Source organism: Fukomys damarensis, unplaced genomic scaffold, assembly GCF_012274545.1.
Source record: "Fukomys damarensis isolate Sample0158 unplaced genomic scaffold, DMR_v1.0_HiC HiC_scaffold_7, whole genome shotgun sequence".
NCBI lineage: Eukaryota > Metazoa > Chordata > Mammalia > Rodentia > Bathyergidae > Fukomys > Fukomys damarensis.
Window position 1 is genome coordinate 18,687,796 of NW_022900919.1, and position 15,892 is coordinate 18,703,687.

General features: G+C 45.9%; 1 protein-coding gene across 1 annotated transcript in view; it reads right to left on the reverse strand.

Annotated features, from left to right (window-relative positions):
• Window positions 1–15,892, reverse strand: part of Mfge8 (milk fat globule EGF and factor V/VIII domain containing) — a 91,906-nt gene that overhangs the window by 11,375 nt on the left and 64,639 nt on the right. The window contains exons 2-3 of the mRNA XM_010621243.1: window positions 8,419–8,598; window positions 5,654–5,799 (exon numbers count right to left, since the gene is read on the reverse strand). Of these exons, the coding sequence (XP_010619545.1) occupies window positions 5,654–5,799; window positions 8,419–8,598 (326 nt within the window). The remainder of the gene's footprint in view (window positions 1–5,653; window positions 5,800–8,418; window positions 8,599–15,892) is intronic.

The following is a 15,892-nucleotide window of genomic DNA, read 5'->3' on the forward strand; positions in this document are numbered from 1 at the left end:
AGCAGCGGGTCCCCTCTCGCCGGCCACGCCCTGCAGCTCGCGATCCTCAGGCTGCAGCTGGGGAGCCTGTGAATGGACCAGGCAGAGAAAACTTTAGGAAGATTTTTTTTTTTAATTTTAGACTTCAAACTGGGCAGGATGACTCACGCCTGTACGTACTCCTAGCAGTCTTGAGAGCCTGAGGCAAGAGAATTGCCAAGTTCGAGTCCAGCCTAGGCAATTTAGAGACTCAAGGAGATCCTTTCTTAAAATTAAAAAAAAAAAAAGGACAAGGCACGTAACTGAGTGGGAGAGCACTTGCCTAGTGTGCGTGCGGCCCTAAATTAAAGCCCCCCCCAAAAGGGGGGACGCAGTGTAAAGGCCCTGGATTCAACCCCCAGGACCAGGAAAAAGTTTTAGACTTCTGCAGACACAGCTGCTTATTCCTCATCCTAGAAGGAAGACTCCAGTGAGTAGATGGGCGAGGATCTTGTAGTCCAGGCCAGGCCCGGGCAGGCCCAGTGTGTGAAGGGCTCGGCTTCTCCGATTGGCGAGCCCGAGCAAAATGACAGGTCCCTGCACCAACACTGTAGTTCTCTCGCGGACACTCACTCTACAGAAATCCCACGTCCAAAACGGACAACTACGCTTCATAGAGGTGTCGGAAATAGCAAAAAGACCTGCAGAGACATCCATAAGCTTGATGTGTAAAGGTCCCAAAGTTAATAATATCCTAGGACCTCGGGGCGGCAGAGCTCCACGGCCTCTCCTCACCTCTGTCTGGAGGCAGAAAAGCAGCCCCGAAAGGTAGCAAGGAAATGAGCCTGAGGTGGCTGCGGAGGGACAAGGGGCAGAAGCTGGACCTTGAGGGCCTCTTGCTGGTCATGACAAGCTTTTCACTAACTGATTCTTTTTATAAAAATCGCCTTTGAAGGGCTGGGGGTTTAGCTCAGTGGTACCTCACCTGCCTTGCAAGTGCAAAGTCCTAAATTCAATCCCCAGTACCACACACAAAAAAAAATCGCCTGTGAGTATTGTCTGTTTAGGAAGAAATAACTTGAGTACTCGTGTTCCAATCACACTAACAAAAATGAAAGAACAGAAGAGAAGGAAGCTGCACGCTGGCTGGAGGTCCTTTTTAAAACTTCCTCCCAGCATTCTGGGAGGCTGAGGCAGGAGGATTCCAAGTTCCAACCCAGCTTGGGCAATTTTGGAATTGGGCAAGACCCTGTCTCAAAATAAAAACCAAGCTCAAGGGCAGGAGTTTGATCCCCGGTACCAAAAATAAATACATAAATAAATACATCAAAAAAGTGCTGGGGATGTAGCTCAGCCCAAAGGCCCTGGGTTCAATCCCTAGGACTGCAAATAAACTATTTGGAAAAGACCACATGTGATCAACTCAACAGAAAAAGCATTTCATAATACGCAACAGTCCTTCCTGACAAAACACTCAAGGCATTAGGAATAAAAGGGAACTTCCTTGACCAGATAAGAAAATACCTGTGAAAAGCCCACAGTTTACACCAAAGCCAATGGTGAAGGATCCAGTGTTTCCTGAAAATCAGGAACAAGACAAGGACTTCTGTTCTCATCACTTCTATTCATTTCTGTCCAAGAGTTTCCAACCAGGACAGTGAGGTCAGAACCGCAAAACACATCTAGACTGGAGAGGAGGAAGTAAAACTATCTCACTGTCTCTGCTTCTATTCACAGATCTTGGGTATAGAAAACCCTGAAGAAGCCACACACAAAGCAACTGTTAACGCCAATAAATGACCAAATATGGTTGCCTGCGCATACTGTAATTCCACCTACTCGGTAGGCTGAGGCAGGAGGAATCACAAGTTCAAGTACAGCCTGGGCAATTTAGGGAGACTCCACCGCAGTATAAAAGAAAATTTTAGAGGGCCAGAAATCAGGATGGTGATGAATGCCTGTAATCCTAGCACTCTAGGAGGCTGAGGCAGGAGAATCACAAGTTCCAGCCCAGCCTGGGCAGCTTAGTGACTTAGAGAGACCCTGTTTCAAAATAAAAACTAAAAAAATTTTTTAAAAAATGTTTTTAAAGTTTGGAAATGTGACTCAGTGCAGAGGCACCGGGTCAATCCTCAGTACAAAAAACAAAAAGAAAGAAAAGACAGAAACTAAACATCCAAGGAAGGGGAATTTAGCTCAGTGGTTCAGTCACCTGCCTCATAATTGCAAGGTCCAGTGTTCAATCCCTCGTACCAAGAAAAAGAAAAAGAAAAGAAACTAAACACCCATAATGTAGCAAAATTTAAAAGCTGTTTCTCTATGTCCTGTCCTCACCAAGGTCTGTGTTACATCAAAGTATGAGGCTCATTTTGGTAAAAAATGCTTTCGTATAAGAAAGTTTTGAATTTTTTCCACCCTCTCCCCCAAAAAGCTTTGGGTCCTGACATAGACAAGGGAATGTTTTTAAAAGTGGCTCTTATTTCACACAAACCTCAAGACTATAACTAACTGTACTTCCCATCTGATTCACTTTTTAACAGAGTAGCATCCACTTATCTATATCAAATCAGCAGACTGAATTTTCTCCCCTAGTAAGGTTTCAACTAGATTAGAGTCAAATTAATTTCACTGTTCTGTTTAATTTTGGACTTGGGGTGTTCTTTTGTTTTTTGCGGCAAGGTCTCCTCTGTAGTGGAGGTCGCTATGTACCCTGGGCTGGCCTAGAACTTGCAGCGATCCTCCTGCCTCGGTCTACCGCCAGTGCTAGGATTACAGGCGGCTGCCACCATGCCTGGCTTCGCTTACTTTCTTTTTCTTTGCAGTTCTGAGGATAAAACTCACATCCTCGGGCATGATTTAATCTCACTATAAAGAACGAGAAAGAAAACGAAAGACCAGGTTTGTCTTGGGATGTATAAAAGAGATGCATACTTCCTCAGCACTGGGTCAAAAAATAGCCCAGGAAGAGCAGACTGCAAGACACAGTGACCCAATCAGGCCACCAAGAAGGAGGGAGATACCAGATTCAGCCTAGAAAATAGGGTCCCTGCCCAGCCTGACTTTAACTGCAAGCAGATCTCAAATCAGTTTCCAGTCCCCTACGGGTGAGGCTGGAGCACAGGCCTGGCACAGCCAAGCCAAAGCCCTCCAGTCAGTGGGCGACTCTATGCCATGGCTGGTCAGTGTTCACAAGGTCAATGATAAAAGAACTACTCGAAAAGCATGGTGGAGCAGACGTGTAAACCCAGCACTCAAGAGGCTGAGGCAAGAGAACCAGCATGAGTTCAAGGCCAGACTAGAATACATAGCAAGTCCTTGTCTCCAAGACACCATACATGCTCGCGAGCACACTCATACACACACACACACACACACACACAGTTTAAAAGAAGTCTGATATGGTGGCACACGTGTAATCCCAGGACTTGGGAGGCTGAGGCAAGAGGTTTGCAAAAAAAAATTTTTTTTTTGTACCAGGGATCATACTCAGGATCTTGCATGCTTGCAAGACAGGCAGTGAAATCACTGAGCTAAATCCCCAGCTCAAGAGGTTTGCAAATTTAAGACCAACCTGGGATGATATAATGAAAATTTGTCTTTAAAAAAAAATGCTGAGAAGTTAGAACCACACAAACAGTGCTTATCTAGTAAACGCTAATTGAAGTTCTTGCCCAGGATAAATCATACAAAAATAAGTAATGAGGTCCCTCAAACATCAGTGCTGAGGATAACTAGAAAGCAGTGCAAAAGGACAAGCTTTACACTAGTACTTCTCAAAAATCCATTATCAGAGCACATGCTTAGTATGCGAGATGTCCTGGGTTAAATCCCCAGCACACACACACACACACACACACACACACACACACACACACAATCTTTAAATCAGTTATAGCTCCAGCTCCAGCCTCAGAGTAAGAGACTTAAAACATACTGTTCCTGGGCTGCAGGTACAGCTCAGCAGCATTCAAGGCCCTGGTTCAACCACCCGGTGTCACTGGGCCAGAGAAGCTGAAATAGGACTTAACTTATCCTTTTGCAGCAGATGAGTTAAATTCCTACTCGCTGACTCTTGTGGCACAAAAAGAATTTTCAGGACACTTCAGAAAGAAACAGCTTGTTAGATTCAAGTATGAAGTATGGATGCTCAGAAAAATGAGAGAGATTGGAATTGGGAACATTTATACTTTTCCTAAGGGGGTGGAAATCCTGGGGAAAAGGAGCTCCCCCCAAAAAGGGAAGGTCTCAGCCCGTTTCACAGGCATGGGCTGTTCTTTTGCTTTACAGATAGGTAATTTTAAACATCCCTGGATTCTCTCAGCTTTCTTCTTTCTGTTAGGGTCAATCGCTTTCTTAATTGGAAATCTCACCAGAGGAATGTTGCCAGGGGGGGAAACTTCCCCTGAGTCCTGAAGTTGCAGTCTTCTTAAAAGTACAGTTTTCAACTATCATTTCCTTGTCTCCTTTCTACCTATCTTTTATTTCTTTTATCCTACTTCACCAGTAATGCAAAAAAAATCTTTTAAATGTTTTACTTTAAAAATAAAAAACAGATGCTATACCATCCTCCTGAGCAGAGACGCAAGAACCCCTCCGCCAGCAGCCCCGGGGTTAGCGAGGGCTCCGGAAGTCAGGGTGTGCAAACACCCCAAGGCACAGGGTTACTCCTTCCCTCCCTGTGCTAGGGCATTCCTCCTGGGTGGTATGAAGCACCCGTGGTCCCAGGATGCGGCCCAGTAGGGCAGTGGAGGATCCAGAGGAGAAGTCGCCCTAGACCTCTGTGTAGCGGAAAAGTAGAGTGCTACTTGGGGCACCCTGGGCTGCTCTCTCCCTCTGCTGTCCCCACACTGCTGATCAGTCTGCTCTACGCTGAGACCTCTTCGGGCTGTATAGCCGTGCCTCTCAGCCCTGCCCATCACTCCAAACACTGAATACCTTCCTGGGTCTGTGCTGCGATCAGAGAATGCTCAATGCCACGGGTCACTTCAGCCTTCCTCACTGGGAGTTTGTCTGTGCTGTCATGGCCATTGAGAGCAGGAAATTAGGGCATGGCGGGCTGGCTGGGCAAGTGGATGTGACCAGTCAATCAGAGTCCTGGGACACACGTCCAGAACAGTGCCTAAGGCCCTGAACCTGGAACCAATCAGAGAATGCTATCTTCAATTCTCAGGAGAATGCAAGCAGGTTTTTGTTTTCTGGGGTTTTGTTTTTTTGGCGGGGGCTGTTTTGTGGGTTTGTTGGTTTGTATGTTTTTGGTACCGGGGATTAAACTCGGGACCTTGCACTTGAGAGGCAGGCACCAGAACCACTGAGCTAAATCCCCGGCCCTCAAGCAGGTTTTTTATAAGATGGCCCAGACCTGACCTCAGCCTGAGGAGTGGGAGATATAAAAGATGTCTGCTATTGAGCTCTTGGATGCTGTGTTCTCTTTCACAGTGATCCATTCTCACCCTGTAGAGTATACTTTTCCTTTTAGTTGTCCCACACTCTTCTTTTCCTACCTTTTTTGGGGGGAGGGGTACTAGAAATCGAACTCGGGTCCTTGCACTTGCAAGGCAGGCTTCCTACCTTTAATAAATGTAAACCCTTGCTACCTTTCGCACTTGTTTTGTCCAATTGTTTGTTCAGGACAAGAACCTAGAAAGGAGCTCTAGGAGCCCCCAGAACCCCAGAACCTGGTCCCTCTGTGCTCTACCTTGGTGAGGTACTGATACCTCTGCTGTGGAATTGCTGGCTTTCCAACAATGTTGCCTGTGTCCAGTGGAGGAAGAGTCATGGACATAGGGTCCTCGAGGACCCATCGCCGCAGTGTGCCCATCCTGATGAGCAAGGACATCTTGCCTAGACATCCACCAGACACAAGAGCAGGCACCCCAGGTTGACCAGAAGCCATTGCAAGACAAAGATCTGGGTACTTTTCCTGCATAGAATTCAGAGCTAAGTCTCTGCCACCACAGTGAAAGGATGGGACAACTCCGCTGACAGACAGATGTTCATATGAATGTTGTCTGGCTGCTGGAATTATCAAACTCCCCAGGAAGAGCCCTCCACAGGCTCTGTTCTCTTCTGCTGTGGGCTACCTGTGGCCCAGACTGTGGCACAAGAGTGGTTCAGAGAAGCCAGGTCTCCCAAGAGGATGTGGCACCAACCAGACCCAAGCCATGGTGACAACACAGAAGGTCTCATGCCAACCAGGAGGCACTCTTGATTGTATTTTGTATACTAGAAATAATCCATTGTAACTAAGAAAATATTCCAGCCAGGAAAAGGTGATATTTGTTCTTTTTGACAATTACATGGTACTGAGAAGCTTTTGAATAGAACACTTTGCTAAATGAGAAAAAAATTTCCATTTACAATAGGATTAAAAAATAAAATACTAGGGTCTGGGATTTAGCTCAGTGGTTCCGCTGCCTTCCTCACAAGCGAAAGGACCCAAGTTCGGTCCCTGGTATCCAAAAAAAAATAATAATAATAAATTAATAAATACATAAAATACTTAGGAATAAATTTAACAAAAAAGCCTGGGGTGGCACCTGTAATCCCAGCTCTCTGAGAATCTGAGGCAGGAGGATAGAAAATTTAGGCACAGCCTGGGTAATTTAGAGAGACTCTGTCTCAAGATAAAAATTTTAAAAGGGCAGGGGATGTAGCTAGGTACAAAGGCCCTGGGTTCAATCTCCAGTACTGAAAAAAAAAAAATCACCAAAGAAGTATGAAACTTGTACATTAAAACAATGATTAAAAGAAATTAAAGACTTAGATGATGAAGTCATCCTTTACTATTAGGTTGAAATGGCGATATTCTGCAAATTCAAGTACAGAGTCAATATAATTGCTGTCAAAATTTCAGCTTTCTCTTTTTTGCAGAAATGAACAAATTGATCCTAAAATTCAAATGGAAGCTGGGCGTGGTGGCACATGCCATGGAGGCAGGAGGATCGCTGTGAGTTCGAGACCAGCCTGTGAGTTCCAGGTCAGTCTCAACTATATAGTAAGACCCTGTCTCAAAAAGAAAAAAACTAAAATTCATATGGAAATATAAAGGACCCAGAATAACCAACATAATCTTCTTTTAAAAGTTTAGATGAGGGCCAGGGACTTAGCACAGTGGTTCTGCTGCCTGACTCATAAGAGCCAGGTCCCTGGCACAAAAAAAAAAAGTTTAGATGACTAACATTTCCTTATTTCAAAACATACTACAAAGCTACAGTAGTCAAGACTAATGAATACAGACATTATAACAGACATATAAAATCAGTGGAAAACAGGATGGAGTCCAGAAATTCTACAGTCACTGATTTTTTTAATGCTTTATTTCTGTTTGATTTTTTCCTGCACACTTTTTTTATAGCATATTTATTGGTACATGATTTTTAACAGGGCAACAAGAAAATTCAATGTGGAAAAGGACAGTCTCTTCTAGCATAATTTGTGCTAGAACTGGATAGCCACTTGGAAAAGAATGAGGTTGGTTCCCTACCTCACAGTCTATAGATGAATTAACTCAAAACAAATCAAAGATCTAAATGTAGTCGCTAAAACCATAAAACTCTTTTTTTCTTTTTAGGGTACTGAAGATAGTATCTAGGGCCTTCACCCTGAGCTGTATCCCAAAACCCCTTTTTATTTTTAGACAGGGTCTGGCCAAGTTGCCCAGGCTGGGCTCAAATTTATAATCTTCCTGCCTCAGCCTCCCAGAGTGCAGGGATTACCAGAGTGTACCAACTGGCCTAGCTCCATATAGAAGAAGACATTAATCTTCTTGGCCTTAGATTGGGTAAGTGTTTCTTAGATATGACACTCCAAACACAATTGATGAAAATGGGGGGGGCGCGTATAAATACATAACGTTTTTTTGTTTTATGGTACTGGGAATTGGACCCAGAGCCTCACACATGCTAGGCAGATACACACTGAGCTACTTTTCCAGCACTTATTTTATTTTGAAACAAAGTCTCACTGATTTGCTAGGCTAGCCTTGAATTTGCGAATCCTTCTGCCCTCAGCCTTCTGAGTAGCTGGGATCACGGCTGGGACCACCACACCCAGTTGAAAGAGGAAATGTTTAGATGGTGGAATTGTTCTGTATGACACTGGAGTGGTGGTGGATGATGCTATGTAACCACCAAAACCCACAACTTTATAGCACAAGGTCAATTTTTTTTTTGTTGGTTTTTTTTTGTTTGTTTGTTTTGTTTTGTTTTTTGAGACAGGGTCTCACTATGTAGTTGAGACTGACCTGGAAACCAGGCTGGTCTCGAACTCACAGCAATCCTCTTGCCTCATCCTCCCAAGTGCCGGGATTACAGGCATGCGCCACCACTCCTGGCACAAAGTAAATTTTAACCTGTGTGAATTTGTAAAAAACCAACCAAGAGGTTGGAGGACCCCAGACTGTGACAGAAGAATCTAGCTGTATTGCAAATGTCTGACCTAGCTTCCCTGAAAGTACCTTACCTGAGGAGAAAAGAATTGACGTACTGATGGGGAGACAGCACCAGCGACCGGAAATCCTAAGGAGCTGTGCCGTCTCGCTGTACTCATCAGTGAAGGCAGCGCCGATGGCAAAGCTGGTAGGCTGGACGTAGGGAGGGACAAACAGGTCAACAGAGGGCTGAAGGAGAACCGAGTTACCAGCTGTCAGAGAAGGAAGGTATAACTTAGGAAGGGGAAGCTAGACCAATCCATATGGCCCGGATGAGTCAGGGGAGTCCAACTTTGGTACAGAAACACTGATACCGTGTGGTAAATGTGGTGAGAAACCTGTATGTTTCCTAGCTGTGTCTGCAGAGAGGACCTAGAGGCAGGACACCCCAGTAGCAGTGAGCACCCCAGGTCTCTAATCCTATTCCCCAACAAGAACTAGATTATTTGGATGAACCGCTAATTAATTGCAGGGCTAGAGCCAGGAAAATATAAGATAAGCCTGGAGCTTTTAACAACAGAGAGTAAGATGGTTTTCAGAGACAAAAGGATGGCAGGGGGTGTGTTCAGTGAGAGAGCCCTTGCCTAATGTGTGCAAGGGTCTGGATTCAATCCCCCTGAAAAGGAGGGTGGGGTAGAGGTAAGGGGAATGAGGGTACATCAAAGGGCACAAGAGCTAACCTGAAAGGATTCTCCATTATCAAAACTGGAAAAACAAGCTGGGAGTGGTGGTGCACGCCTCTAATCTCAGCACTCTGGGAGGCTGAGGCAGGAAGCTCACAAATAGGAGCCTAGTCTGGGCATTTAGTGCAAAGGGCTTGAGCTTAATCCCCAGTACAAAAAAAAAAAAAAAAAAAAAAAAAAAAGACATCAGCAAAATAATGTAATATTGGATTATAACCCAAAGAATAAAATATATAAATAGCTCTGGGTCCACTCTGGTTTAAATAAATAATTGAATGAAAGAAAAAAAATGGGGAAGAAGAGACAAGCAGATCACTGACAGAGATCTTCCCTGGCTCTGTGCATGGACCTCACTTGGTAACTCGCTGCCAAAGAGCAGAGTATGGAAAAGGTGGCAGTGACCCCTCGACCAAGGGCCAAGATGAACCTCAGTGAGGTGATGACAGCAGGGACCCCAGTGTTGTATGAAGAGAATGGCACTTTCTCTCTGTGGGCTTCCTCCTGAGAACCCAGAACCCCAGTCTAGGAAAACAATCCAGAAACCCAGACTGAGGGCCCTTTCACAAATTAGCACGCCAGGGCTCCCCCAAACAGTCAAGGTCGTCACAAGTAGGGCAAGAAGTTGTTGCAGGCCAGAGGAGACGCAATGACCACACCCCACGAGATTCTGCTGGAAAATGGGAACAGAAGAAGCATTTGTGCAAAACTGGAGACATCTAAATAAAACACAAAGGTCAGTCAACAAGAAGGTGCTCACTCCGGTTTCTGAGTTTCGACAAATGTGCTAGGTAACGCCAGATATTCGCAGTGGGGAAGACTGGAGCACTGAACTCTCTTGACAAGTTTTTTCTAGTTTTAATAATGTTTTTGGGGTGCTGAGGACAGAACCCAGGGAGTTTCACATAGTAGGACAGTGTTCTGCCCCTGAGTTATACCATCTGCTCTTTTGCAAGTTTTCTTTCCTTCTTTCTGTCTTCCTTCCTTCCTTCCTTTCTTTCTTTTTCTTTCCTTCTTTCTTTCTTTCTTTTTTTTTTTTTTTTTTTTTTTGCTGGGATCAAATTTTTTTTTTTTTTTTTGGGGGTTTTTTTTTTTTTTTTTTTTTTGCTGGGATCAAATTTTTTTTTTTTTTTTTGGGGGTTTTTTTTTTTTTTTTTTTTTTGAGATAGACTCTCACTATCTAATTCAGGTTGATCCTGAACTTGTTATGTAGCATGGGCTGGCCTCAAACCTGCAGCAATCCTCCTGCCTCAGCCTCTGTAGTGCTGGGATCACAAGCGTATACCATCATCCCTGGCTCCTTTTGACACAATTCTAAAATTTCATACTTTCTTGGGGGCTGCTGTGAATGGAACCCAGGGGCTCACACAGGCTAAGATGCTCTTTACCACTCACCTACACCCCAGTCTATAAAATTTATTTTTTAAAAAATGCTCTTGAGAAGGACACATCCTGGCTAAGTAACAAAGAGGACAAAGGCCAACATCACTGAATAGAAAAGAGGCCTCAGAGTCAGACAGGCCAGGCCTGGCAGTGCTTTTGTTTGAGTCCTTATTCTGCCTACACCAAGCAGGTACTTAGGCAAGATCTTCTACCTCTCTCTGAGTCTCAGTTTTCACATCTATAAAATGGGGTATTAATTATGCTTTCCTGATGGTTTTTAATGTGGGTCTAATATTAACATGTTTGTACCTATCTTTTGGTTAACATATACCTACTACCTGTTGGAATTTACCCGGGATTGCTGAACTGTAAGCCCTGTACCTACACCTGTAGAAGATACTGCCAGTGTTCCAATGTTGTTTACTTCTCCAGTGGGTTTTGTTTTGTTTTGTTTTTTCATTTTGGTACCGGGGATCGAACTTGGGTCCTGTGCTTGCAAGGCAGGCAGCAGAACCACTGAACTAAATCCCCGGCCCCTTCTAATGGGTTTTATGTGGGTTTGTTTTTCTGCATATAGATTAAAAATCTGTGGGTTTCTTTATTTTGTTTTGTTTTTACTTGCAGTACTAGGGATTGAACCTAGGGCTTTTGCAATGAGCTAGATCCTGGACCCTTTTGTTATTTTTAATGTTGAGACAGAATCTCTCTAAATTTCCCAGGCTGAACTCAAACTTTAGATCCCAGCCTCTTGAGTAGCTAGAATTATAGTCCTATGACACTGTAACTGGCAAAATCTACGCTCTTTACCATTCATTCAGTAAACAGAAGGTTAAGTAAAAGAAACCAGGCACAAAGGTGTGCATGACCTGTAACTCTGTATATACAAAGGGCAAAGTCAATCTGTGTGGTGCACACTTGCAGTCCTAGTGCTCTGGGAGACTGAAGCAAGAGCACCAAAAATGAGAGCCCAACTTAGGCAACTTAGAAACATAACAAGACCCAGCCTCAAAAAATAAAAAAGGGATAAGGATATAGTTCAGTGCAAAGCCCTAGGTTCAATCTCCAGCGCCTACCACCATCGAAGTCAAACAAGAAAATCAGTGGCTTAGAAGTTGACATAGCAGCTACTCAAAGAGGAGGGCTGGTGACTGGTGTTAGCTAGCTACACAGCTGTGCACTTTGTGAAAATTTACCAAGCTGTGCACTTAGGGTCTGTTTCATGTTTTTGCTGCTACTTGCTGTTTACTTGTTTTTGTGGGGCCAGGGCCTCACACACGCACCCCAGGGAAGCGCTCAGGTTCTCTCGTAACGTTTTGCACACATGATGCACTTTGTGAAAAGTTGACATCTTAAGAAATTCCACTGAAGGGCTTTAAGAATAGGGGCAGTAGGAGAATCACAAGTTCCACAGCCTGGGCAACTTAGCAAGACATTGTCTCAAAATAAAAGAAAAGGCTGAGTATGCAGCTCAGTGTAAAGGCCTCGGATACAACCTGCAGTACTGCAAAAAATAAAAAGGATGATTCAGGCTACAGTGTGTGGAACATGGGGACACAGTGGGGCAGGGACCAGGTAGGAGGTTGGCACAACGGTCCAGGAGAGAGGCAATGGCTCCTCAGACTGGAGGGAAAGGAATGGGGTTGGGAAAAAGAGAAATTCCACACATATTCTGGAAGTTCAATGAGCAGGACAGATGGTGAAGAGGATGTGTGAGGTAGGCAAGTGGGAAAGTGAGACTGCCACCCGCGTCCTGGCCGGAGCAACCAAGTAAGCAGAATGCATTGAAATTAACTGCCTATTGTCTACCTTTCTCACCTGAACCGGGTGGTCTTCTTGTCTTTGGGAATGGACACGGGTCTCCAGCACAAAGGAAGTGCCACTCAAGTCATTGAAGGAATGGAACGGCTGCCCCCTTTGCAGACTCAGAGCCAGGAGTGGATGTGAGAGAACAGCAGATGGAGGGCAGGGGTGTAGCTCAGGGTTAGGGTGCTGGCCGAACGGGGATGAGGCCCCGGATGTGATCCTGGGGCTGGGAGAAAGTCAGACAGACAGGAAAGTAGATGAGTCCGGGACAAGGACGCTCTCTCCCATCATGGGTGGAGCTCTGCGTGCCTTGGCGTGGGGTGGAGCTGCGGTTATGGGGGCAAGCTTGGGCTGGCCCGGATTTAAGCTAAGAGCTGTGTCCTGAGAGGACAGTGAGGACCCACGACCTCAGAGGTCTACCCATCTCCAGGATTCCTGAACTAGGGTGGGCAGGGTGGGCAGAGGCCCAGCAACCCCAAACACTGCTCCCTCACACCCCACACGCATGCCACGCCCCGAGCCAGGCACTCTGGGCACACATCAGCGGCTGCTGCAAACATCCCAGCCCAGGATCAAACAACCCCCCTTTGTTCCCCAGCCAGAGGCCAAGGGCCAGAGGCCAGGCTGGGAATAAACATGCCTCAGTCTAAAACTGTTTTCTCGTAGGTCAGAATCTGAGTGAGCCTCCTTTAGTGACTTTCCATACCTGGGGGAGTACTCTGTTTACCTGTGCTCTACTCTCATGCCTGGGCTCCTCCTTCAGCCCTGACTCAATTTCCCGTCTTTGAATGCCTACAGCCCCAACACTTGGAACTGGTGCCCAGTGTCCACTCACAGCTGAGACCTGCCCTGTGTGCTTTACATCCCATGTGCCTGCTACCCTGAGACTTTCAGCCGAGTGTGGTCCAGAAAGATTTAGAGACTGGACCTGTATTTGAATCCCAACTCCATGCCTTAACTGCCCAGTGACTTTGCCAGGCATCTGCTTGTGTACATTTATTTTATTTCTTTAAAAGTAGTCTTCTTGGGCCAGGGATTAGCTAGCTCAGTGGCACCTTGCCTGCCTCACAAGCCCAAGGTCCTGAGTTTGATCTCTGGTACCAAAAAAAAAGTGCAGAGGTGTATGGCCGTAATCCCAGCACCCTGGGAGGCTGAGGCAGGAGGATCGCAGGTTTGAGTCCAGCCTGAGAAACAGTGACTTAGCAAGACCCGCTGTCAGTAATAATAATGATGATGACGATGATGATAAAGGCTGGGGACTTAGCTCAGTGGGAAGGCCCTGGGTTCAATCCTCAGTACTGCAAGGAGAGAGAAAGAGAGAGACAGAGACAGATTGAGAGATAGAAAGTCATCTGTCTTTCTTCCCAGACACTGGCGAGGGCCACCCATTGGCCCTAAGCAGTCATGGGGCCACATCTGCTGCAGAAGAGAAACACTCACAGAAGATCAGGACCAGAGGAGAGGCCTTTGGAGGGGGGTGATTTTATGAGGAGCTGCTTGTAGCTTCTCACTGGGCCAGCTGGACATCTGGACAGCGCATCTCACACCCGAGTCCACAGAAAGAACATCGCGTCCTCTCTCCGAAATGGACACCCAGGAGGGGGGTGAGCAGTGAGAACCCAGGCTGGGCAGGGTGGGGGTGGCACAGGAGCAGCTGGTGTGGCTCACCGCAGCCAGGGCCAGCCTCCCTGCCCCCCCCCACCAAGGGCCTCCCTCTGAGGGTGTGGGAGCCTCCCCCACAAAGAGACCCCCCACCCACAAGGGAGCTGGGTGTCTCCTTTCTCTACCCACTGTCCTCTTCTCAAGCAGAAAAGCAGCCTTCAGGAAGCTTGTCAAACACTTATTCCACCCCCCTTTTTTTTTGTCCAAGACAGTCAACCCTCGCCTGTGACTTGAATAGGATACTTAAAATTCCTGACTTGTAATCGCAGCACTGTAGGAGACTGAGACAGGAGGGGGACGACAGGTTCAAACCCAGCCTGAGCAATTTAGCCACATAGCAAGACCCTGTCTCAAAATAAAAATAAAAGGTGGGGGAGCTGGGGATGTAGCTCAGTGTGAAGGCCCTGGGTTCAAACCCTGGTACTGGAAAAAAAAAAACAATTCTGACTTCTTGCTCCAATCCTAATGCTCAGTAGCTCTGGCCTCAAACCCTCTCTGGAATCAACTCCTGAGTCCTAGCAGATGTCAGGAAAGCAGAGGTGCCAGGGGCAGGGTGGGTGGGCCCAGCCTCTGCCAATTCCCAAACATGCCACCAGTCCAGGGAGCCCAGCAGGGCTGTACAGGGCAACCACACCAGGGAATGCAGTTTGGACCCTGCTACCCAAATCCCTGTGCTGCAGGCTTGGCCTTAGAGAAGTAGCTCTCGGGCTGGGGATGTGGCTTAGAGGCAGAGCACTTGTTTGATATGCACAAAGCCCTGAGTTGGATCCCAAGGACACACACACACACACACTCACACACACACAGCTTCCCAGGAAGTCAGGGTCGGTCATGCACACTTGAGATTTCAGCACTCTGGGCGGCTGAGGCAGGGAGATCAAAATTTTATGCCCAGACGTGCAGCTTAGTGACTTGGTGAGACCTTGTCAAAATAAAAAATAAAAAGAATGTAGCTTGACGTGAAGGCCCTCATTTCTATCTGTAGTACCACCCCCCAAAAAAGTAAGAAGCAAAACAAAAAACCTTCCCTGTCTACCCCCACTCTGTTTACTCACACAGTCATTCAAAAACATCTATTGAGCACCTGCCCCGCAGTATGGATCCACTCAGACTCCAGTTCATATGATGATTGTTTTAAACTGAGGATATTTGAGACAGGACAGCTAGAGCAACTTCGCTTATCTGAATGAGAGCAGAAACTGCAAGCAGAATTCCCATACATTCTGTCTACTCTCACGAAAGAGATCAAGAGTAAATCTATGGCCAGGGATTTAGCTCAGGGGTTTTGCCACCTGCCTCGAAAGTGCAAGGTCCTGAGTTCAATCCCTGGTACCAAAAAAAAAAAAAAGCAGGCTGAGCATGGTGTCACACACCTATAATTTCAGCACTGTAAGAGGTCGAGGCAGCAAGGTGACAAGTTCAAGTCTAGGCAATTGCAATTTATCCAGAGCTTGTCTCAAATTTATTTTTTTTTCGAAACAGGGTCTCATTATGTAGATGAGACTGACCTGGAACTCACTTTGTAGCCCAGGCTGGTCTCAAACTCACAGCGATCCTCCTGCCTCAGCTGCCGAGTGCTGGGATTACAGGCGTGTGCCGCCACTCCTGGCTTTTCTCAAATTTAAATATACACATATATGCATGCCTCGAGCTCAATTCCCAGTACCAAAAATTTGAAACAAAAAAAGCCAGAAGAAAAGATTTTGAGTATCCCTAACACAAAAAGAGGTAAGTATCTGAGGAGACAGATATGTCAATTCCCTGATCGGATCATAACATATAGCAGATTTGCATCGAACTGTCACACTGGGCCCCATAAATATGTACAGTCATTATGTGTCAATTTTAAAAAGATGTCAGAGCCAGAGATTTAGCTCAGTGGTGCCACCGCCTGCCTTGCAAATGCAAGGCTCTGAGTTCTATCCCCAGTACCAAAAAAAAAAAAAAAAAAAAAAAAAAAAAAAAAAAAAAAAAAAAA